General features: G+C 45.8%; 1 protein-coding gene across 1 annotated transcript; it reads left to right on the top strand.

Annotated features, from left to right (window-relative positions):
• The first annotated feature begins 3,195 nt into the window (after positions 1-3,195).
• RND3 (Rho family GTPase 3) lies at positions 3,196-17,759 on the top strand. The gene is made up of 5 exons (XM_056350102.1): positions 3,196-3,535; positions 3,621-3,708; positions 10,900-11,009; positions 12,558-12,692; positions 15,683-17,759. Exons 1-5 carry the CDS (start codon positions 3,386-3,388, stop codon positions 15,932-15,934), a joined length of 735 nt encoding a protein of 244 aa, XP_056206077.1. The 5' UTR covers positions 3,196-3,385; the 3' UTR covers positions 15,935-17,759.
• Positions 17,760-24,866: the final 7,107 nt, after the last annotated feature.

Raw genomic sequence — 24,866 nt, 5'->3', positions numbered from 1 at the left:
TAGCTGCTCGTTCAGGTGACAGTATCGCTCTGTGGGCTGAATAGGTTCTCGGGAAAAAATAATACGTGATCGTGAAATTAATGACTATCACTGCATATTCACAAGGGAGCCCACGTTTCCAACACACAGGAAATACGCATTTCCTAATACACAAGTGTTTGACCTTAAACCTTAGTAATGTTCTTTTAATGTACATCCCATTTAGCTACACACGTGTGCAGAAACGAGGAGGGGATGGGATACGTAAGGTTCATGTTTTATGTATATTATTTAATACTTTCCACAGATGCTTTGGTAGTTGGCATAGCGGGGAGAGATATTCTGATTGGAATTTTAGATTTAAATAATCAGTCATTCTGATACTAAAAGCACTTGTTCTCGGCTGTTTTAGTACAGTCATAGAAAGTGTTCAGGCAGAATACTTTTGAGAGGAGAAAAATGTATTCTGATATTCCCATAAAATCTTATACCAGATCAGCAGTCATTACCACAGATAATACTAGATTGCATTGTATATATGTTATTAATATAGGCATAATGCTTTCTTGGATGGAAAGTGGCAAAACTGTGAAGTCTAGAAAGGAATCGGGTCTGAAGAAAAATGAGGAATTTGAACTAAGCAAAGCAAGAAACTCTGCTTTATAAATCAAAACCTAGACTGCGTGTGAAAAATACCGATGGAAATGTTAACCCCCCAGTGTTATCCTCCTAGTTATCAAGATATAGGAACTTAAGAGTATGACATGAATAATAGTTTTACAGGGATTAACATATCTGGAACAGCTTCCCCAAGGAATGACAAGTAGACTGTTTTGGAGCAGGCAGGGGTGCCTTGTAGCTTATTGATTGTCACAAGTGCCTAAAGCATGGCAGACCACCCTGAAAGCCTGGGGGTTTAGTTGGGTGACGCTGGCAGCCTCAGGATCATAAGAGCAAACAAAGCATGTAAACATGATATTACTGGGAAGGGTGCTGATGGAAGCTCTGTGGTCATGATGAGTAAGTGTTTTGTGTGTGTTAAAGTTTCCACATTCCTAACATAGCTGGATGCATGCGAATTTTCCATGTAAGCTGTGTGAGGGAGCTGTCTCCCCCAGCCCCAGTGTGCAGTGATGGGGAGCAGCAATTCCTCCTCTGAGCACCCTCAGTCCTGGCCAAGCCAAGCCACCACCAAGGAATGGCCAGCATCAGCGTCTGCTTTGGTGCACCTTGCCTCCATCTGTATGGAGGTGAGCGATGAGCTGATAGGGAGCAGATGTTCACACCCAGCTCCCGTTCAGGATTAACAAAGAGCTCTTTCAACCCCGTCTTCTCTCCTTTTATTGTCAGATATGCCCCAGTTGGTATGTTGGACTCACAAAGAGTACAGGGCTGGAGCTGAACCTCCAGAGCTCTGTCCCACCTGCATTTGCCCCTGAGGCTGCCACATGTTTCAGTTTGGAGGGGAACAAAGAAACAGGATTCTCTGCACTCTGGAGAAGACAGGAGAGCATTTCTGCAACTGTATTTTCCCAGAGTTATCTCCTGTTCAAATATACACAGTTGAACAAATGAGAGAAACCCAACTGGCTGTGAGCAGTAAGTTTCTGCACTGTTCTCCCATTCCACCATATGTCCATGGAGCTGAAGCTGTGTTGGTGGACAGCAGGAATGGATGGAGACTGCAAAGTAGCTGAGAGTAGCTTTTAATTAAAAAAAAAAAAAAAAAGATGTAAAGCTGTCTGCTCCAACTTTTCGGTAAGACCTTACAAATAACCACACTGCAAATTTTACTGTTTTGCTCATGATTTCCAAGCAGAAGCCAAGGCTTAAATTCTTTGGAAAATTCATTAGAGCCAAGTAATTTGACCAGCTAAAGATGTGACACATGGGAACAAAAGCAAGAATATTAGTACTGAATTCTGAAATGTCATGTTGGGATTCTCTTGTCTGCATTACTGATGTATCCCCCTATGGTCAAACACAGAATCATGGAATCATTTAGTTTGGAAAAGACCTTTAAGATCATCGAGTCCAACTGTAAAACTAACACGGACAAGCCCACCACAAGATAGCAGCGCTTGCTGTTTCAGCATGTTGTAAAAGTTTACTAATTGATCATGGTTCAGCCCAGAATGGACACAGAGCTAGTCTGTTGCCTGGATGACACTCTCAAGAGATAAGGGTAAGAACCCAGCTTACAAAGGCCACCGCTGTCTTCGGCTGCGCTAGGCAGAGCTGGCACGTGAGGCCTGAGCCAGGAGGGGCAGCAGGCTGGGTTCCAGCCCTCCTGCCTGCTGCCAGCCCCTTCCCGAGGGCGCCTGTCTGCCTGCCATGCAGCGCCATGCGGGAAAGGAGAGCAGCACTTGATGCAGAAGTGTGCTACGAACGGCTCACAGACCGTCCCTTGTCTGGGGCTGTCGCTTCGGGAAGGACGCACCCCGCACTGTACAGCATCGCTGTCTCAGAGCAGCGCTCAGTCCTCTGGCCCACACAAGCCGTTACCCAGTTTTGCTCGGTTTTGTGTCCAGGAAGCTAAACAAAAGGAGCACGTTGATGGCGGGAATGATTTTCTGAGATCCCCACATGCTCCTTGTGACTGTTTTGAGTGAAACCCCCCTGTGCCCACAGTCACCACTACCGCACAGCTGAGCCCATTCTGGCGTCTCCCCTCAGCCGGCCATGGCCCTGGGGCACCTCCGCGAGGGACCCCGGCCCGGCAGCAGCCCGGCCCGCCTCACCACCCCTCTGACAGACGCAAAGCTCCGCATGCCGCAGGTTCCCTTCCACAGCACTGGGATTTATAGACAGCCTGTATAAAATGAAAGTCAAACGCCACAAAAACATTTATACCACTCACCTCTCCTGAGGGAGCCGGCGCCACACCAGACCTCACCCTGACAGGATGACACCGGCCTGCCGCCGGCACGGGCTCAGCGGATGGGCCGGAGCCCGGCGGAGGCGGGAGGTTTGCGGGGACGGCCTGGCTGGGGGGGGGGGGTCCCCGCCGGGAGGGCGGCGGGGGCGGCATCGGGACCCCCCCAGCTCCCCGCCACGCCGCTCCCGCCCGGGGCCCCTAGGGGGCGCGCTGCTCCGGCGGGCCGCCGGCCGCGCGAGGCGAGGGGGCGGGCCTCGCACCGGCGGCGGGCGGTGATTGGCGGATGAGAAGCTATAAATAAGGGCGGGTGGCGGGGGACAAAGCAGTCTGCGCGGGACCGGCGGGCGGGCGGAGTTGGAGCGGCAGTGCGTCCCGCGGCTCTGCCACTTCCATTTGTGGTTTTTTTTTTTTCTAATTTTCTTAAAATTATTTTTATCTTTTTTGGGGGAAACCGAGTGTGTTTTGTTGTGTGGGGTTTTTTTTTTTTTTCCTTTTGTTGTGGCCGGCCGAGGGACTAAGCCGAGATCAATGAAGGAAAGAAGAGCGAGCCAGAAGTTATCGAGCAAGGCGGTGATGGATCCCAACCAGAACGTGAAGTGCAAGATCGTGGTAGTGGGGGACAGCCAGTGCGGGAAGACCGCGCTGCTCCACGTCTTCGCTAAGGACTGCTTTCCCGAGGTGGGGGGGCCGGGGCCGGGGCTGGGGCCGGGGCCGGGGCCGGGCGGCGGTGGGCGCGGGCTGACCGTGCGCTCTCTCCTGGCAGAGCTACGTCCCCACCGTCTTCGAGAACTACACGGCCAGCTTCGAGATCGACACGCAGCGCATCGAGCTCAGCCTGTGGGACACCTCGGGTGAGCGCTCCCCCGCGGCTCCCGGGGTGGGGGCGGGGGTGTGTGTGTATAGCGCCCATCGGTGAGGAAGGGCAGCCCCCGGGGCTAGGGAGGGGGTTGTAGCGCCCGTCGGTGAGGAGCGGCAGCCCGCGGGAGTGGGGGGGGGGTTGTAACCCTCCCCGCAGCCCCTCACCGCCGCGTCGTGGCGGGTCTGCCTGCTTCCACGTACGAGACCGGCGACCGCTTTTTTTTTTTTTTTTTTTAACTCTGAGGTATACGTTAGCGATACATTTACTTGGGGAGGGAAAAGGGTGTGGGCAAGGCTCCAGGGGCGGTTTGCCAGCATTGCAGGGCAGGCGGGCAGGGCAGGGGCAGCGTTCGCACCTGCCCGGCTGGGAGTTGCTGCTGTGAGGCGCTGCGGGGCCACCGCTGCTGCGGAACCCCCGCTTTGCCCCCTGGAAGAGTGACGAGGTGTTCAGATACGTTAATGGTAAATTACATCAGCTCACCTTTGAGTTCCTTGTAGCCTCCTCTCTCGTGCCTGTTTGGCTTTTTTACAATATACAGGACTTTCCCCCTGTGTTTTAGAGTCTAAAGGCAGGAGGGATGGGGGCAGTTAGGTATCTTTGGCCCTCTGAGGGTGCAGGGGGGGACCCATCCTTTTCTACATACTAAGATCAGTGCTTAAGGTCCTCCTCGTTCTTCGCGTTGTACCTTCAGAGGCTGTGGCAAAAAGTCTCTTGTGCTTTGGGGTGCTTGGCCGTCTTGTGCCCCTCTGCGTCCTGCTGGCATTGGTAGCCGGGCTGAGCTTGGTGCCGGGGTGAGGGTGCACCCCTGAACTTGCCTGCTGGGTGCTGGATGGGGGTGCGGGTCCCTGCCGCTCAGGGACTGAGGGTGCTGGGAGAGGTGCTCGGGTGAATGACCCCACTAACAACGTTACTCTGTAGAAATGATAGGGAGAAAGCTGGAGGAACTTGACAGAACATGCAAGCCCTTTCTTCTGTAGACATGCTGTGTAGATGGCTTGTTCATGTTGAATTTACACCAGCAGTTCCTTCTAAATATGACAGCAGTCCTTTTACCAGTAACTAAGATGTTAATCCCTTTAAAAAAAAAGTTTAGGCAGTGAGTTGGCTTTTCCCTTGCTGTTAAGGAAATGATTCCAAATTCTTGCAACACAATTACTGGGAAACGGCAGTGTCTCTGCCCACAACCAGTATCAGCTTAGCTCTGAACTGATTTTTTTTCTTCATCTTATGCCAAGTAAGACTTGCAGACTTCTAGAAGTGTCTCTGGTTTGAGCTTTCATCCTGATTACTAAACTGGCTGTAACAAACTCCCATTGAGTAAGGGCTGATTAAAAATTAATAGTTAGTTATTTTGGAAAATTTTATCTTTAGCTATTGAAATACAACCCACAGGTTGTTTGACATGGGAAGGTTTGGAATCTCTATGTCAAAGGCTGGAGACACCTGTGTAATGAAATCATTCTGTAGCACTTCAAAAGACAAAAGCAGTGGAAGGAACACCTGCCAGCCTCTGTGTGTACATGATGTCCTCTCAGGCCTGTCCTGGGACTAGCAGAAAATTTGACTGAGTCAGAAGCTTAGGATCAAGTGGCTAGTTTGCAGTCTGAAACTGAAGAGGAAATGTTTGAAAGGTCCAGTGCTTGGTTTCTAAAGGTATTGCTGAACATTGGATCCTCTGGTTGTGGGACGCCCTTCTCACAGACTGAAGAAGAAACACCCAAACCTATTAACCCCGTGCAAAATCGCATCACCAGATAAGAGACATCAGAAGATAAGACAGTGTTTAAGCATTGTCTTAAATTCTTGATAATTTTTTACAAGTCATTGTCCTAGTCCTTTGCTGAATTAAAATAAATGTCTTAATGACACTTTTAAAGCAGGACTAGATTTAGTTAACTTATAAAAATATGACTGATTAAAAGCCAAATAATCATGGAACATGATGTCAGTTGCAACACAGGGGAGGTAATGGCTGGAGTCATTTGAGATACTTCAGTGCCTCTTGGGGGAGGGATGAAAGGATGCTATTTAGCTGTTTTTGATTGCTGTATACTACAGATACTTATCAAGTCATCTTGAAAGTATTTAGTATCCATATTTAACCCTCTTCACTCTTTCCTAACTGGGAGCATGCAGCAGGCTGCCTTACGAATTGGTCCCTAACTTGACCTAAAGTAAGTGTCTGGTTTTTGCATTGAATCCTTTGAAGGGAAGGTACTGCCACTTAGAGCATTTTTTTTGCTCCCTGAGAAAATGAGAGAAGCTGTAGGCATGGATTAAAATAGTCTTGAGCTAGGGTGAGAACAGGCCCTGCTGTCATGGTTTTGGGTTACAATTTTTATATAATAACACACTTTTTACTAGAGGACTCTTAAGTCCAAAATGCAGAGAGTCATGCAATTGATAGAGCATTTTAAAGCTAGCTGTAAATTTATTGGGAAGGTTCTGTTGTATCTTGGATATGCCTGTAGAAATATGGGGCAAAACACTCTTACAAGTAAGAATGGAATGGGAAGATTCATTATTCAAATATTTTCTGGTACTGTCTAGTTCTGCAAGTCATTATAAGGATTTAAATTAGCCACAGCATTAAGGAAGGCACTTGCCAACTTGAATATCAATTGGCTTTTGGACTGCCAGCCCTTCTTTCAAAGCAGGAATGTCTGGTTGCAATCTAACTACATGATAAATTATTCCACTGTGTGGTAACGTAGTATGGCAGTCTTAAGTCTTAAGCTGTTTGGGAGCTGCGTGCTTATTTTGCTAGGTAGAGTATTTGAAGTTTCAGGTTAAAGCTTCATCTTGTACTCTCATGGACGATGTGAAGAGTGCTTCTATGTTAGACACCTTTGTCTACCATCAGCATAGTCTAATGTATATTTACTGAGTTTTTGGCTTCTTCCCTTAAAAGTGACTACTTTATTTCTGTTTCTTGCTAGTACACTATGTGGCATAGAAATTATGTACCATTAATTATGTATACATACCTGTGTCTCCTTAACACATATTTTAGGGTTTTTTTTATTGGTTGAACTGTGGAAACTGTACTGGATACTCCAATAAAATAATTCTCAACAGGGCCAGAAATACATACACACTTCTGGGGATTAGCATATAATTAAATCCTGAAGGGCATTAGAGCTTAATCAAGTTAGCTTTACTTAGCTTTACTGTGGTTTGAATGTGTACAGTGTATTCCATGTCAATATAGAAACTTCATATTAATTATAAAGTTTTGTGCTGAAATCTTCCCAAAACCAACTGAAACATACAGGAATCAAAGTTACTGTTTCCCCAGGTTCTCTGGCAGTAAGCATCATAACTGGAAGGCAAACAGAAATTTGAAATTTCCCTTAACTTTAAAGTTGGCTGTGTTGAGCTGTGTGTGTTTTTGGTGGTTTTTTTTTTTTGTGGCAGAGTAGCAGTAACTAGTCTTTATAGGGTTTTTTTCCCCTTTAGAGGGGAAATAATTAAATTGATAACTGGGGATGCCAAGTCACCTGCCAAAGTCCTGTTTTCTGTTTGAGCTGTGGAAATGTAAACAATGCTATGATTATTGTAATAATCATGTGCTTAGAGATGACGTGTTCTAGGATATTCACTATACAAATCCACCTGCATTTTCTCCAAACAGCCAAGGTGGATTTGGAAGGAGGAAAGCAATCAGTAGTGAATCAGCTACTTAAAGTGGCCACTGCAGTATTTGATGTGTTTTCTATGCAGCTGATAATTAGTGAGCCCAAGGGTTTGAGAGTGAGAATGCTGCTGTTCATCTGTTGTTCTTTCAGTTGACTGGAGTCCAAAAGGCTACAAAGACTAATGCCTGATGGCTGCTTGGTGGTGTGTAAATAGTAAAGTCTTGCCTGCTACTGAGCACCACTTCCCTGAGAGCCTGCAGGCAAGCAGAGGCTGAACAGCATGGTGAGCAAGGAGCTGCCCAGGTTCAGCTCTGTAGGTGGGACACAGGGCTGAACCCTCCTGGTTGGGACTGGTGGCGGCTCTGGATCTTGCAGACACGTTAGGACTTCAGCTCTCTGTGATCTAGCATCTTAACAGCAGTACTAAGCCATCAAAAAATTAAGTATGCTTTAACTTTTAACTATGTAATTCTGTTACTAAGATAGCAACACTGAAGTCTAAGCCTGGTATCTTCTGTAGACCAAAACCAACCATGTTGCTGGGGAGGGGTTTTATTTCAGTTTAAAAGCTGAATTTGTTTTGCTTTGCACAAAACATCAAGTTTTAGAAGTGGATAATTTTTAATGCTTAAATTATTTTTGCTTAAATTATTTGTGCTGCCAAACAGATTAAAAAAGGGGATTGCATCTGGAATATACTTCCACTACAAAGTAAGACGAGCTGCAACATTATCAGCAGTTCCTTGGTAAAATTCATCTGTGTTGTCCTTGATAAAAATTTTTTATTTTGTAGGGACAGAATTGCAAACACAAATAGGCTTTTTTTTTTTTGCTTCCCCACAAATACTGTAGCTGTAGCTCTACATTCTCCTTCTGTTTTCTAGGGTTGGCATGGCTTCAGATCTGCAGACTAAGTTGAAAAAGAGTGAGCAGCCTTACTGGGCTGTGCTCAAGTTCGCTGTTCAGACTTGAGCCTCATTCCTGAGATTCCTGGCTTCTGAGGGTTTCTCTGGGCGAAACGATGAAATGCCAGTTTGAATAGGCCCGCACAGTGAGGGCCGCAGCCCCTCTTTATTTGCGCAGTAATAAAGGTTCAGTTATTGCTGTTGAATGAGATCAGGAAATTTCCTTTGTTCATACTGCAGCCCGAGTAGTTTAAATGGTTCCCGTTTGTTCTGCCACACACTACCCTAAAGAAAAGGATGTGTCAAATATTTCTTCTAGCTTGCATCTGAGCAGGACTGCCTAGAAAAGCGCACTTACTCTAGCTCAGCATCTTTAATAGGAGACGTTCAGAAGGAAAACCTAAAAAGAAAAACCCTCAAAACACACACAGCTACAGCTGACACAGTAGAAAGGAGTCTCTGGGCTGGAGGTGGTGACTGTATGTGTACATAAATACACGCTGGTGGACATACATGGTGTGTTGTATCCCTGAAAGACTGGTGAGTGAGAAGATAGGTATGTGTCTTAGGAATGAGTTTCTGGGTGAGGCTTTTCTGAGACTCCTTTCTAGCCAGCAACTGCTTGGCCAAGCATTAATGATCTTCAATCCTGCCCTTACTTGCAGGAGCTCGGTGGGGAGGTGAGCTAGCCAGGCCACGGCTCTCACCAGCGTGCGGGCTGGTGGCTGGGCACCAGTCTGTGCTTTCGCCAGTTTAATGCCACAGAGCAGTGCGGGTGGCTAGTTAACGGCACATTGCTGCTCTGCAATTTGTCTGTCCAGGGCAAGTAAATTGGCCCTGGGGCTCCAGGCTAAATAGCTTGGCCCTGAGGCCCCTGGATGGAGGCACTGTAATAGCAGTGCTGGAGATAGCTGGGGAATAATTAGTAGTGGAAAACACTTATTGATAATCACTGCGAGCAGAGCTGAAATGAATAGTTAACTACTGGTCAGCTCAGCTCACTTAAATGTCTTTCTAATATGTCATTTACCACTGAAGACACCTAACTGTTTTTTGGGTTTTTTTTTTTTGAAGAGCAGTTCTTGACAGCTGCCTCTTTGTTAGATTGACATCATTTATGAAGATAAGCATTTGAATAAAACAGTCTTGTTAAATTACCTTCTGCTACCTAGTTTGGTAATGCTTCATTCCCCATGTGTTACTCTTCATTTCAAAAACAACATTCTTGGGATTCTTGACTCCTTCCTTCCAGTATAAGCTGTCCAACTGAAGTCATCTGCGATACGTTCACACCGTTCCCCACTCCTTGTGCAACAGCATGAGCTGTCTGTCAGTTAAAAACTTGAGGAATTTCTCTAATCCAGTTAATAGTCTGCTCAGCCTCTGAGACCTTTACAGCCAATTAGTTCTAGATAGTTGCAAAAATAGGTGGTATAACTAGCTGATAACCCCAACACTCTTGAAAGCTGTATTCCTGTTGCATATGTTCTGTGCTATATTTTAGGTTCATGAGAAAAATACAGAAATAAGAATGCATAACTAAGAAAATGAATTTTAAGTTGCAGGCACACAGTTTAAAGCCCTAGGCCTTATCCTGTTGGACTATTTAACTGTTTTAAGTAGCCTTCCAAATTAGAAGTGAATTCTCCTCAGTAAATGAAAACTTCAGCAGAGTTAAGGCCAAACCAAATGGTACTTCCTAGAAAAAAAAGGAAGATTTCCATCCCACCACCCCACACTCCCAACCTGTTACAGATTCACCAGATGACCAAAATGAGATTTCTGACTCTGGAGATGTTTCTAACTTTGCACATCATGACAATTCTTAAAGAAAACAGCGTACCCCTCAACAGATCTGGAAGTAAAACCTGCTCAAAGTGCAAAATTGGACCTATTCCTGTTCCATCAGATTACTAATTTGCTTTGATCTTGTTGATAAGAACTTGTTTTATGGGCTAAACATAAACATTTAGTGCAAGCATGTATCGGTTTACAGATTGAGGCTTTTTTGTGACAGATAACTTGCGTGCCTGCCTTTAGGGCTGGGATTCTTCCCTGCTGGAATACTGCAATGAATGCTTTGCTTTGAAGCAAGAGTTTCTTCTGAAAATTGCAGATATTCATGACAACTAAAGATGCTTTTTGCACTTGGAACTATTTGTTTTAAATTAAATGTTAGAAGAAACAAAATGGATTTACTTCAAAACTTTCTGAATTTTTCCCATGAAAGCACAACTGTGACAAATCTGCTTTGCAGAAGCCTTTTGGATGTCAAGGATTTGTTCTCAAAAGTCAAATCCCTGCACATTAATGCTGGGACTTAAACTTGGGCTGACCTGATTTCCCTTAACTTGTTATTGGGGGCATCACAAGCTTTTATGGGACATGGGTCACTGGGGTGCCATCACTCTTAATTACTTGGGAAAGCTGTTGCATTTGTAGGTGAGAAACAAAAGGAAAGTAGGGAAATGAGCAACTGCAATGAGCCTTTGGGGAATGCAGTGCTGTTGAAGAAATGATGGTAGCTGGGTGCTACTGAAGAGCTTCACTGAAAACCCCTCTAATCGTTCTGAATAAGCTTGAATGACTGCAGAAAGTGAAAAATACAAACTAATAAACATGTTGTTTATTTCCCTGCAGGGTCTCCTTATTATGACAATGTTCGCCCGCTCTCCTATCCAGATTCTGATGCTGTCCTGATCTGCTTTGACATCAGTCGGCCAGAAACTCTTGACAGTGTGCTAAAGAAGGCAAGTGTTCAAGAAACATTTGAGTACAGAGCTGTTTGAGTAGCTTGTCATTAAATCTCTGAAGAGCGGTGCTGTTTCTTATATTAGAAACGTTGGTTTGTTTCTTTTAATGGAGAGATGACTGGACCGTGCTTTGCACTGCTAGAATTTGTTTGAAAGGGATGAATGTTAATTGAAAACAAGAAGCCTTTAATGGATGCTTAGGGGTGAAGTAAATTCTCATTCCTCAGCTTTTAACCAGCAGTGAATTGTTCAGGGTGGTGTGAGGCGCAGGGCTGGGTGCAGCAAGAATTTGTCTCTTGCATTATATTCATATAACAGACAAGATTGAGAAACTTTGCCATGTTGTAATGACAGTTAGTACATGCCTGCCAAGTGTTTGGGCTTTTGCCATGGCTTTACATAACTTCTCAGCCTGAAGTTAGAAGGAGCCAGTGACAAATGCCTCTGGAAGCCACTGAAAGTCCAAGCAGTGGCATGGAAATGCAATCCTGACCAAACTTCAGAATTTTTCACAGGCTCAGTGATCTGAGATTCAGTGCCAGACTCCCCGACTTAAAACACTGAATTTTCATAATCAAGCTCTGTGTTTGCAGAGGTGGTCCTGGTCCTCTTCTTGGTCACTGACCATGACTCAACTTTGCAGTGTTGTCTTTAAGGCTTACTGACCTGAAGTTCCTTTTTTCTGTAGCTGGGGCTGGTGATTTTTGTGTCACTGGGAATAAAGTGGCATACAATGCTCTGAATAATCTACAGAAAATAGTTAAAAGACAATTCTCTCAGCTACTAACTGTGCCAACAAGCATCTAGAACTGTCTTTCTCATTTCTGTCCATGATAATGTTGGTTAATATACTGTTGCTTAATTCTGCAAGAGTTTTTTCTTAATATGCTTTTAAACTCGGATTATATCCTTAAGTTTTTAGGGATTGTATGATCTGTTCAAATTATGCTGGGAATTTTTTTGGCTTTCTTTTGTTCTCAAAATAACCACGTAGAGGAAGAAACCCCAGAAATATATCACACGTTCTGTATGAGGGGTTTATTACTGGCTCAGAATAGCTGAACCCTTGACAGATTCATGTAGTTTTAGGTGTGAGGGTGTAGCCATGAGCCAGTATATAGCAGTGCTAATTTTGTGGTCATATAAGACCTACCTCTGTAGCTCTGTCTTGAGGAACCATTGAATTTGGTGACACTGGTGTTCGTTGGTTCCTGTCTGCAAATGGCAATGGCTGGGTGTTTACCGCTTGTGAGGTGTGACAGGTCTGCAAACCTTTACTCATGTAGGTAAACAATCTCAAGTCATTCCCTCTTGATTAGTAAGTCAGTGGAATTAGTGAGTGTATGAGATTGTAAGATTTCATCTGCAACCGGATTCTGCTGGAACTGATGCCTTTAGAAATTAGCTTGAAGGTAGATAAAACTATTACGTAAGAGTATTTCCATGTAAAATGTCATGACTTATTAAACTTAATCTTGTATCCGTTGCTGCTTTGGATTTAAACATTCAACTACTCGAGTATAACAACCACCTAACATTTTACAGTGGAAAGGTGAAATCCAGGAGTTTTGTCCAAACACCAAAATGCTTCTGGTTGGTTGCAAGTCAGATCTGCGCACAGATGTGAGCACGCTAGTGGAGCTTTCCAATCACAGGCAGACACCGGTGTCCTACGATCAGGTATGTGCCACATCCATCTTTGTACTTAGGGGTGAAAGATAAGACTCTTCTATCACTGCAGCCATCTTTAGGAACAGCTTCTCCCAGTGTTGACATGAGTGCTTCCTAGAAGACAGATGGGCATACTCTACTACTAGACTAAGGTGAATTTGAAAGGTCTTATGAGTAAAGGCAAAGCCTACCTGTAGGCTGGATGCAGCAAAAAGTGATGCAGCCCCACAACGTATGGTTTAAGTGTCATAAAATTGTAACCTCATTAGTTGCAAAGAGCCTTTTAAGTGAGTTGGAAATAAACTTCCTGCTTTTCTGGGCCTACAGAGGCCAAAACAGTAACTGAGAGGTGACATGTCCCATTTATTTACTGATAAATTGGTAAAATTGTTGTCTTCAGACGTTAGATTTGAATGTCATTCATTTGATGTTAAGCATCTTGACAAGTATTGCATATAATGTCCCCTTTAAAATCCTGTTGCCTTAAAACACCTGTAAGGACACTCTAGCTCCCTCAGAAGGTGGCAGCAAATCCAGAAAGCATCTTAATTCTTGGCAGCAGCTTTCAGCTGCTGGGGAAGTGAGAAGCTTGCAGCCAGCCATCAGGGAATAGAGAAGCCAAGGTGAAAAGGAAAAGAATCAGGCCATGGGAGGGCAGGAGGCAGAGAACAAGGGAAAACTGGTCTTGAAGGTAAACTTCCCCTTATTTTGTGTATTCTCTATATAATGTGTGTTATTACTCACATGTGTCTATACGTTGCTGCTGAATCAGTGATGGTTTCAGATACACCCTGCAGGGTGTAAGAGCGAGAATGGTATCTCCAGATGTGACTTTATCTAGTCTGTATATCCTATGCTATCAAACAGTTTTTGATGCTTTATCCACAGCCTCAGGTTTTCCAAACCAGCAGCTCCTAGCAATTAGCAATTGCTAATAATGCAGTCTCCTACAGCACGTTTAAATTGGAAAATGCAAAGAGATAATAAAGTGATTATCTCGATTAAAATAAAGCATGGGATGTTGTACCGTGATGGCTTATGCTGCTTATGGCATTTTTCTACATTTCACACAGTAAATATCCCTCCATCTCAGACAGTTTTGTATGAAACTGAATGCCAGGTGTTTACCTTAGTGTAAAACGATTCAGAAGTGTCCTTTAATCCTGCTTGTTGCAGAAGATGTCATCATAGTTACAGACCACCACTGTTGCATGTATGCATTAATGTTGTTCAGCTTCAGAGCTGTGCTTTTGCATACTATTTTTTTAATATTAAAAACTTAAAAGGAAATAGTCCGCCACTTACTGCATACGTAAGTTCATGTATTACTTTTTTTACAGTACTTCAGTAAAATCACCAAGTCTCATGATGGATAGTGATCAAAAAATCTAGTGACAAGTGGATTTATCCCCTGGAGTTGAAGATTCACATCTCCTCTGGTGTCACAGCTGAGCCCGCAGTCCTTAGGAACAGGAGTCTGCTGAAGACAAAGGGCTAAGCCAGGAGCTTTTACTTGGCAGCCAAAGGGAAAATTGTATGTGTTACAGGGAAGGTCATACTTGACAGACTCCCATAATTCCATCTGAATGTAAGCAAAAGCTTGGACGGAGCCATGGTTGTATCTTCTGGTTGCCCAGTCCCTCCCTGGTGGCATGAAGCAACCCTCCTCTGGTAGTTGTATGAAAGGATCCTCTGGGCTCGAGATACGCAGCTTATTTTTAAATTCCCTTGCCTTGTTAAGTCAACATGGGATCAAAGAACTTACTGGTGTTTTCCACATTGCTCTTAACTTCATAAGTTTGGGAGGGTAAGGAGAGTTGATGGTGATGCCCTGCCTCCAGTATGCTAGCCAGTTTCCAGTCAGCTAGTCAGCTGCACCTGAGCAAACATTTCTGTGACTGAGGTATCGGCTAGGCTTGGTTCATAGGATGTTTGACTGTGGGGAGGGCTGGGCCTATGGACTAACACTCCTTTATCAGCCACTCCCACCGACAATTGATAAGATGGCAGCCGCATCACTGCAGTGTAAACAGGGCACGCTGGAGGCTAAACAGATGGGTCCAAATAGGCGAGTGCTGTTGACCTGGCACTAGAGCAGAGAGGAGGGGTTGGGCTGACTTGTGCCTGTATCTCAGGCCCCCTGAATATGTGAGGAGTGGCACATCAAGGATGTGGTTGGATTTCGTAACTTACAAAAAAGTCATCCCTCAGAAGTAAAATTCCATTCAAAGAACTCCATTTGTTTCCATACAATGCTGTATTGTCTTCCAGTAGCAAAATGCACAACAGGATACCAGGGTGTTGTCATCTTCTGGAATTGCGTAGTGTTTTCCTTGTGCTGCTGGAACAAATATCCCTGCTTTGACTTCTAATGCACTTAAAATCAAAAAGGAAGGGCTTGTGTAACTGCTAATGTCATTTTTTTCTTTTTTTTTTTGGCCTGTTTCCTTAGCTACAAGTTGATATAACTATCCCTGACCCAGAAACCCACAGCACGTTTCCCTACAAACTTTGCCTCCTTCGTGGAGATGCAGCACAGCTCCGCTCCAGGTCAGGGGCACACTGGCCAGCCCTTAAGGCAGTCAGAATGCATTTTGGGAGATAGCGGGCTTAAATCTGGAAGCTGCCAGGTTTGGGCCTTTCCCGGCGAGCACGTGGTTCACAGATGTGAGTTAAGGTACAAGGGTGAAACTGCTAAATAGGTCCTACTAATACTCTTCCGGCTTTCTGCAGTTGTTTGCAGGTCGCTGAGCTTATCTTCTCTCTTTGAATTTGTATTTATCGTCATAGGAGATAATGCTTGGATACTTGTTCACTGCATCTTGGAACCAAAGCTCTGTTTATTTTGCAAAATTAGCTGCTGGCTGTAGTGCTGGAGCGTTAGCTTTGGTTTTCACAAAACATTGTATATGGAAAACAGTGCTGAAAAGTAATTGTATTGTTTGCTTTGGCACTCTGCAGAAACTTGGTATTGATCGCATGTGCTTTTTTTCCCTTAGGGTGCAAATATGGCCAAACAGATTGGAGCGGCTACGTATATTGAATGCTCAGCCTTACAGTCGGAAAACAGTGTCAGAGACATTTTTCATGTTGCCACCTTGGCGTGTGTGAATAAAACAAATAAAAATGTTAAACGAAACAAATCGCAGAGGGCAACAAAGCGAATTTCACACATGCCTGGCAGGCCAGAACTTTCCACAGTGGCGACAGACTTGCGAAAGGACAAAGCAAAGAGTTGCACGGTGATGTGAAGGACCTTGATTTCCTGGAGAAGGAGGAAGAGAGCGTCTGGGAGGGGTGGAGGCTCAATGAAGTACACAGCCACATGGTATTTAACGAGGGCTTATGCCAGTGCTTTAACCGAGACTTCACCTGTTGTGTGAGACTGTACTTAGGAACTGAGCAGCAAGAAGAAATGGCTCTAATTGAGGTGGCATCAGGAAATATGTTGAAGAAAATGCCAAAAAGATAAAAAAAGGGAAAATGTTTGAATGTGCTGAGAAAAGAGTGAATGGGAAGATAACGCTGCGAAGGAGAGAGATGTCATTGACAGTGCTTGTTTCTTTCATTAATGCTCTACTCCTGGATGCTACCACTTTGATTTCATTAAAATAATACTTTAATGTTTTTTTAAAGACTTCACTCTTAATATGCCCTCCTTATTAAGGAACTATCCCTGTGACCTTATAGTTGGTTTTCCAAAGGATATGATCTAATTTTTTTTTTTAGTAGCTCATCATTAAAATGGAGAGTATACTGAGGCCTGTGTGTCACTTAGAGGAAAACACTGTATGTGAGAAGTCTGGAGTTTTGCCTTCCTGAGACGGCAGCACAAGCTATGTTTGAGCACGCTGGTAATGAAGACAACAGTTTGAGAGTTCCCAGTATTATAGGTACCCTTGCACTGTGGAAATGAAATGGATCAAATTGAGGTGTGGGGGCAAACTACCTGCCTGTTGCAGGACCTGTGACTTTCCATTCCTCTTTGTGATTGTAATTTAGAGTGGAAATGATCTCCAGTTCTGGTGTACTGTGTGGGTATGTCGCTGTAGGTTCAAGTGAAAGGTGCTCGGAGCTATGATGACAAATGATCCTTAATTTTATGACCGTGATAATTTGTTAAGCCTTACTGCCCATCTGGGGAAGCCTTGAGACTCCTGCTTCTGCTAGCAGTTGGAGAGCTGGGTAGATCCCAGGATCTAGCTCTCTGTAAATGCTACAGAGAGGTGCTATTCTGTGATGTGGTTCACTGCAATTATCTTTGCAAAAAAACCAAGAATCTGCAAATGAGCCAGCAGAGTCAGGTTATCTTTTGTGATGCTCTTACTTGTGAGGCAGCCGTCTCTCACTGCAGACTGCATTTGCTCGTGGTGAGGAAATGGGGTCTGAGGAACTGTGACGCCTTAAGGGGTCCCCAGTGGAAACTGGATACTGCCTTTAGTCTTTAAGATCAATAAATGTGTATCCAGACAACAATCATGAAACATCAGTGAACCAGTTAAGTCAAACTCCTTTTTGCTTATTGAATACTATTGTTAGTGAAATAAATCGGCCTTTAAAATGGTTTGTAACTGCTTACTGACTTAACTTCATAGCTTCTCTCAAAAGAAGGATACTGTAAGCTCTAACCAGCGTGTCTATCGCTTGTTGAGGACAAGCGTTTTGTTCCCAAGGTTAATGCTTCATTTTTGAAGTGTTAAGGCTGTGTTTGTGACAACTTGCGCAAAGGGTAAAGGGTTACCATAATTAAAACTCTGTTCTGTGTGTTTCCGGCACTTTGTTTCATCTGATAAGAACAAAAACACCTGTTCCGATTATTTCCCACAAAAAGACATTTTTACTACCGTAATAAGCTTTTGACTGATGCAACAGCGCGCTTAGGGCAGTATTACAAAATAGCTGGTAAGTGCTTTCTGTATTTAAATATTGTGGAAAAAATAAGTTATAACTGTTATAAAGCAGGACATTCATTACTTTTTTTTTAATTGTTGAAGTCACTTTGTATGTTTGGTTAATGTTTCTGCAGTATTTATTAAAATACCATTTTTTCTTTGAATTAAAAAAAAAAGTAATTGACTTGTAGTGGAAATGGCCTTTGTGTGTGTTAGTTCATTCATACGTGTGTGCTTTGGACATAATTGCAGTGAGGTACAGGCCAGGTGTAGCTGGGAATCAGGATGTGATTTTAATAGCAATCCATCTTACCTTGCTGAGAGCCTTTTGGGTTCCTTGGCATTACATTTTTGTAGTGCGAGTTACTTACCTGAGTTGCATTTCCCAAAAATGGCAGAGGCAGAGGAGACCGGAGCAAGCAAAATGGAGTTTGCTTTGCCTCTGAAGCATTGAATAACACTTTTAAAAAGGTTTCATGTGTTCAGGTTGCTCCTAGGAACTGTTCTTTGCTGCCTGCTGTGAGTCCAGCACAGACAGACCTTCCTAACCAAAGGGATATGCCCCTTCTCTGTCACTGCTGGGACGTTGTGGTTGCTGTGGCTCCTCTTGGAAGAGCTGTCCTGACACACCAGCTCTGCTGGGTGTTGGGCTCCCATTTGAACATAGGACATGATGCTGAGCACAGCCAGAGTCGTTCTCACCACCCTTGCAAGGCTCCTCTTCCCCCTTGTAAAGTCAACGCAAGAGAGCTTCCAAGCATCTTGCTTTCAAGTCTATTGGAGCATGTGTGTTTTCTCTACACCTCTCGAGTCAGGCAGAAGTCCCAGCAGTTGCTTTACCCTGTACTGACCTGATCATCCTTTCCTACTTCTGGTGACAAACCAGGTTTCTTCCCAGGTTTTGTAGATGCTGTAAGTAGGTGAGTGAAGGCCTCCCTGTGCAAGAAGGCAGCCTGTGCTGGTGGGAGGGTGCTGGGGTGGGTCTGTGGTGTCACTGCCAGCAGCTTGGTGAGTTCCTGGGGACCCCTGTCCTCTACATCCTTGCAACACCAGCCCTGCAGCAGCTCCTCTTGGAGCTGGAGGTGGCCTCTGGCAGCATGCAGCTGGGGTGCAGAAACGCCCTTGGTGAGGCTGCAGCGACAGGCTGCGTTTGGCCAGGGTTAATTATCTTTGTGCCTAAAAAGCTGCCTTGTCTTTGTAGTCCGAACTTGTCTTGTTTCAGCCTGTGGTCTTACCATCGAGTTAATGTGTGTCAGATTGACGTGCTCTTGATTACTGAATGTCAGTGCACCTTGTACGTCACGAGTCTAGAATTCAGTCAGCAAAGCCCAAACAGATCAACGTCTTCAGTGACTCTGAATCTCTTGTAAGTGTTTCCCAATTCCTATTTAACCATGTGGTTCCTTTCAAGCACTCTCTTGGGTTTATGGCATCTTTATCGGAACTACTAATACTGGAAGAGCAGTCGGGTCACACAGCCTTTCTGCTAGCAGTGCTTTCATGTTCATCCTATGCTTCGTCGTAACCCTCCTGGCCCCTCACCGCCAGTTCCCCCCACCCAGTGCTTAGTGGGGGTCATCTGGCTGCGGCACAGCTGGGTTTTGCTGGCACTTGGTAGAGCGATATGGCCATGCACATTCTACATGATCTACAAACCTCCTGGGTTTTGTAGATCCTGCTGTTCCTTTTCAAACCTCTGATCTGCTGTTTTCTGGGTCTTCATAAGGTTGTGGAGTAGGTTAGGAGAAAGAAATTACCTCTTGGAAGCCTCGCTGTGGCAGTGTGCCTTCATGGTGGCTACATGTTTACTTTCGAGATCCATCAAAGTTTATAATGAATTTTTGACCCATTGATGTGCGCAGGCTTGGTTTCATGTCGCTCCTGTTTTATACCAACATGTGATGTGGTCACAAGTCAAATGGTGTGGATTAGGAAGGTACTATTAAAGGTACTCTTAAACCATTCTTAGACTCTTACAGAAAGGAGAAAAAAGATACATTTTCAATTAAAGAATGTTGATCCCTAGTTGATCACTACCCTCTTTAATGGACCACCTCAGCCCCCCTTTATTTTGCTCTAAGTGGGTGGAAGATGAAGATGTCTTGATTTATGTATATTTTTCTCTTAACCTTAAAGAAGGAACATTGGTAGGTCTGTCTAACGCCACTAAGCCGGCCGGTGTTTCTTTTTCTCTCACTACTGTGAGTTTTACCATTTCCTTTAGACCAGAATTGCCAACTTCATTGTTCACATGAAACATTTCTTGCTAGTTTTGGCCAATGGTGGTTGAAACCTCCGAGCAAGTGGAAGGACCAGAAGTTTACTCTTCTAAAACTAGAGCCTGGGCTGAGGTGACATCCGCACGGTTTGATTCTGGTGTTGGTGAGATGATCAGCCGTGTCAGCTCTCCAGTTGCTGAAATGAGCGAGGGGTGAATCACAAGTATTTTCACTTGTGGGCTGTGGCTTGGTCAGATGTTTCTCTTCAGCACCATTTGATCCCTGGAAAACAAGTTTGGCAGATTGCCGTGACTCGGTCCGCTTCCAAAAAGCACTGAACTGTTGCAATTTTTTTTTAATTTTGTTGTTCTTTTATTGCACAACTGGGTTGTGCAATCGCTTGCAGTAATTGAGGCGGGTTACTAAAACTCATCCCTTGCAGAAAATCCCGGGGGATCCCCAGGAGAGCTGTTTCTAAACACAGCGGGCTGCTTTGTGGTGCAGAAATAGACCTGGCACCGCACCTCGGTGGGATGGCAAAGACTCACCACGCTGAGGACGTGCAATTCAGCACCTCCTCGTTAGGCAGACCATTTGTAACGAGCATCCTCAGCGCCGAGGGGGCAGTGGCCAGCAGGATGCAGCCTGGTGGGGAGAGGGTGGGTGACAAAAGCAAACCCACGCCATGTTCCTCGCTAAAACTTTTAAAACGCCTGAGTTAGGCTGTTTGGTGGATGTTTACAGGTATTTCCACCTATTTTTGTAGCTGTTCAAAACTGTAGCAGGTATCTTGGTTTGCAGGCGTGGGGCTTGGGGGTGCTGGGGCTTTGGTGGACGGGTCAGTCCGGTGGGGAGGGGAGCCCGAGGGAGAGACTGAGCTCGTGCCTCCTCTCTTGGACGGCTTCTCGCCGCCGATCTGCGGAGCGAGACGGGGAGAGCTTGGCTAATGAATAGTTTGATGTTGTCAATACGGTATTTCGTTGCCTAATCCTCACGTAGCAGCACTGGCTCTCCTAAGGGAGGGATTATTTGTTGAAAAGCAAGTAATTAGTAATTCTCAGATCATTGGGCTTCTTCCTACCCAACTCCTTTCTTAGAAGATTTATTAACCTTTTTTCCCAGGGACTTTACATCTCATTCAGATCTCGTTCTAACTGCCAGCCTTTCTGCAAAAGCCACAGAGATGCTGGAGCTGCAGCAGAGCGGTCCCCAGGGCTGCAAGCGCGGCCGTTGCCAATTTGTATGGTCAAACAAAAGCAACTTTTATATTTTCCTGCAGCCCTTTCTGCTCCTTCGGCTTCCCAGGAGGCCCTTAAGTGTCAAAAACGACCTTGAACTCTGCTGAGCCCCGGTGAGGGGATGCTGGGGACCAGGCTCCCAGCACAAGAACCCTGCGGTGGTAGAAGTTTTTTGCCATCAAGGAAGGATGTTCTGCCAAGTGTCTCTTTTTTATCCTCCCTAAATTAGTTTGGAGGATTAGGGATGAGAAGCAATCTGATGAAAATAAGAAAGATCTCACCCAATTTTAAAAAGGATCTGTGAAAAAGGAAGCTTTTCTACAGCTGTCAAATGGGGAAATGATTTTCTAGCCCACCGATTCACACATTTCGCAGAAGCACTAATCCTGGCAGCTCCAGCTCTTCGCTGTTATATATACACCATGGCACAAATTCGGCAAAGTCCTCCTAAAGCTGATAAATCTTTTTCTCGTGCGAGATGCTGTTGAAGTTGGTAAGAGATTGCTTATATCTAAGCTGCAGAAGGCTGCGAAAGGGGATGGATGCCCCTTGCACAGCACCAGGATGCCCCTGCTCTGCCATGCTGTGCTGGGCAGGGAAGCTGCAACAGCATGAGGGTCCCACGGGGGTGAGGGGGGGCTGAGCAAGCCCCCCCCCCCAGCCGATGGTAAACCTGCCATGGGAATCCTGAGTGTCCTCACCCAGCGAGTGGGAGCATCACCTCGTTAAACCGCATTCCTGGGGTCCTGCTTCCCGCAGCCCCCAGCAGCGGGTGGGAATGGCCCCCCCAGGGGACCAGTGCTGGGCCTCCAGCCCACCCCAGGTGCTGCTTTGGGGTGGAAGTTGCTGTTTTACTCACTTTATCAAGAAAATATAACATATTACAGTGGGGAGGTATCAATAACCCGCTACAACCCATGTTGTGCGCTTGTGAAATAAAGTGATTTTTCAGTGTATATGCAATGCAATGAAATAATGCTCATATTATTTAATATTATTAAATATATACATGTCGAAAGTCAAGTTATGGTCCCTGGTAACTCATGAGCAGTAGAGGAGGTGGAAGGGCCCTGGTGCCTGCCAGGGTCACCTGTTCTTTTGGGGAAAAGCCCAAAGCAAGGCTCCATCCCCAGTACAAAGAGCTTTGACTTAAGCAAGCACGCAGTTTGGAGGAGGAAAAGAATAAACAAACACTGTGAGTGGCTCTAAGGTGTCAACCCATGGCTGGGGTCCAGCTCAGCCAGGCCAGCAAATGGCATCAGTGGTCCTCTGGTGCCCTGGGATGTAACAGGGCAGAGGATGCTGAATTGCCTGCCAGCACCAATATACATTGTTGTTGTCTCCATGTAAAATAGGCGACGACCATCAGCTGTAAAGCCCTGGAGTACCTTTGGCTTCAACTGGAGGAGTTATGGTGGGTCCTTGTGTTACCTCAGTGCTGAGGGTGAGCTAGTGGTGGTCATGGAGGGAGGGGGCAAGGGGAAAGCAGTCATTTGGATAAATGCATCTGGGGATGCAACAGCAAAGGAGCTGCACGCCGAACCTCAGCCTTTTTCCTGTGACTAACTCGGCTGCAAGGGCAGGCATCGCCCTGCACCTCTACAGCCTGATCTGGAGTGGTGGGAATGCCTTCCCCATCTTGGGAATGTGCTGGTTGCACTGAGCTGCGCAACATTCCCAACACAGGCAGAGGAGAACAAAAATGGTTTAGGGGGCTGCAGGGTGTTACCTACCCCCAAAACCGGACCTCCCAAAGTCAGGGAAGGACTTTCAGTTGTAGGTTGCTCTGCTAGTTTCAAGTTACTCAGAGCAGAACCATTAACCTTATCCTGACTGTAATAACCACAAATTACATTCAAGACTTTCCTTAAACCAGACAGTGAGTCATTTATTCTATAGCATGTCTAGTGTTTAGGGAAATACCTTGCCTTCGATGCTGCCAGCTCCCATGACTAATGCTGGAGGGAAGCAGAGCATCTGTGACGCTGGGGATGCGCAGCATGGACCTTTGCATGGCAGCACTGCGATCTCGCCCTCTCCTTGCCAGCACAGCATCCTGGTTTTATTGGTGTTTGTCTGCTTTGGAGGCATTTTGCTGCTCTTCATCCTGCTTTTTTGCCATGATTCACAGTGGGGAGCTGCAGGTACTCCTGAGCAGGGGCAGCTGACAAGATGGATGGGCAGAGCTGCATGGGGTCTCTCTGCTATGAGAAACTCTTCTGAAATGCTCATTCTCTGCTACCACTTCTGTAGCTTTAACGACCTCCAATGAGCTTGGGAGCATCACCTTGTGCAACACACAGAGACGTGCTTCTACAACTAAATGTGGGGCAATGCAGCTGAGGTGCATCTTCTCTCTGTGTGTGCACACCTCAAACTGCTGAACTGTTGCACATCGCACCTCCCCAGGAGCCTTTTCTCCAGCGCTGACAAAGGCAATAGCATCCTGAAACACACCACCCTTTCGCCCAAGTGCTACACTGATGGCGTGCTGCTCGAAGGATGCACCGGTGCCTTTTGTTGCCTTCCTCCCTTTGTCCCGTCCCTCTGCACTGCCACTGGTAATTGCAGTGGCTCTGGCCAGCGCAGGTGGCCCCATGCCTTGCTGCTCTGCTCCTTTCCCGCTCCACACAGGGCATGGCCAAGGAGGCTTGAGCAAACGTGCATTGGATGGGGACACCCGAGGGATTTCGTTAAGATTCAGGGATGCTGCAGGGGTGAGCACATGGGGTTTGGTGCCTTTTCAGAGCGACGAGGGCTTTGTGTGGCTGGGAGGGCACTGAGGGGTGTGGGTGTGTGTGTGTGTGTGCGCACGCACATCTCACTCTGCTCTCACTCTGCTCCCCGGCAGCCCGGCAATGAAAAGGCTGGGAGGGGGTGGTGGGGGTAAAGGCTGGGAGGGGGTGTCGGGGTGCTGGCAGCGGGAAGGCCAGAAGGCTCATCTGGTGTCAGCAGCATTCATGTGCAAAGCAGGGACCCAGGGCAGCACATTAGCTCCGAGCTGGAATCACTCTTGCAGGCGATCCCAGACTTTTCAGGGATGCTGCACACTTGAAGGTTGGTTATTAGTTCCAAATGCTGCAGGAGCATCTGCTCTCAACTAGCTAGAAATCATGTTTAATAACAAGAAAATCTACTTCAGCCAAATCCCTGTTGGGAGGGCTTTAGCCCGAACAAAAGGCCCCACTACCACTGATTTCCATAACAGATGTAGCATGCGATGCATGACAGCTCAGCGCAGTGTAGCTCCTTTATTCCCCACATCTCCATCTGCAAGAAACGGGGCTTTCATTTTATTAATTACTCTGGTGTGCTCCACACGGCTTTGTGTGGCTCCGAGAGGAAGGTTTTGTGTTTCATGCTACAATGATCATGGTAATGGTTTGGGTTGGTTTCTTTTTTTTTTTTTTTTTTTTTTTTTGTAAGTGTTAAAGGTCATTATCCCTCCCCTTTTCGATTTCTCTGCATATGGCATATTCGGGAAAATACCAGCGACTCCCTGTGGTGCCAACCCTTCCCCTGTCAGGCAGGGGCTGGCTGTCGACAGTGGGCACCTCCAGGAGCCAGCAGCATCTTCTCGGTGCAGCCTGGGGACGATGCTCAGCCAGCACCCTCGGGATGCCTTTTTCTGTTCCACCTTCAAAATGCCCCCAGCTCCCAGTTCACAGTTTTCAACCTGTGGCAAACTGAGTATTTTTCTTCCTTTTGACCCAGTCTGGCCCACCTTACTATGGAAATATCTGGCTTATTTTGGGCAGCGTGCCCACTGCGCCCCGCAGCTGTCCGCTCTGGTGCGTGCCCCGCTGCTTCCCAGGGATATGATGTGTGTCATCA

The sequence above is a fragment of the Falco biarmicus genome, chromosome 8, assembly GCF_023638135.1.
Source record: "Falco biarmicus isolate bFalBia1 chromosome 8, bFalBia1.pri, whole genome shotgun sequence".
Classification (NCBI taxonomy): domain Eukaryota; kingdom Metazoa; phylum Chordata; class Aves; order Falconiformes; family Falconidae; genus Falco; species Falco biarmicus.
The sequence above is the reverse complement of the archived record's forward strand: the minus strand, read 5'-3'. Positions and strand labels throughout refer to the sequence as shown.

Bases quoted from the DNA above. Each gene is read 5' to 3' on its own strand.
- RND3 (XM_056350102.1), top strand. From the start codon at position 3,386: ATGAAGGAAAGAAGAGCGAGCCAGAAGTTATCGAGCAAGGCGGTGATG. The intron at 3,536-3,620 runs GTGGGGGGGCCG...CTCTCCTGGCAG, and splicing joins CTAAGGACTGCTTTCCCGAG to AGCTACGTCCCCACCGTCTT. The intron at 12,693-15,682 runs GTATGTGCCACA...TTTTTCCCTTAG, and splicing joins CACCGGTGTCCTACGATCAG to GGTGCAAATATGGCCAAACA.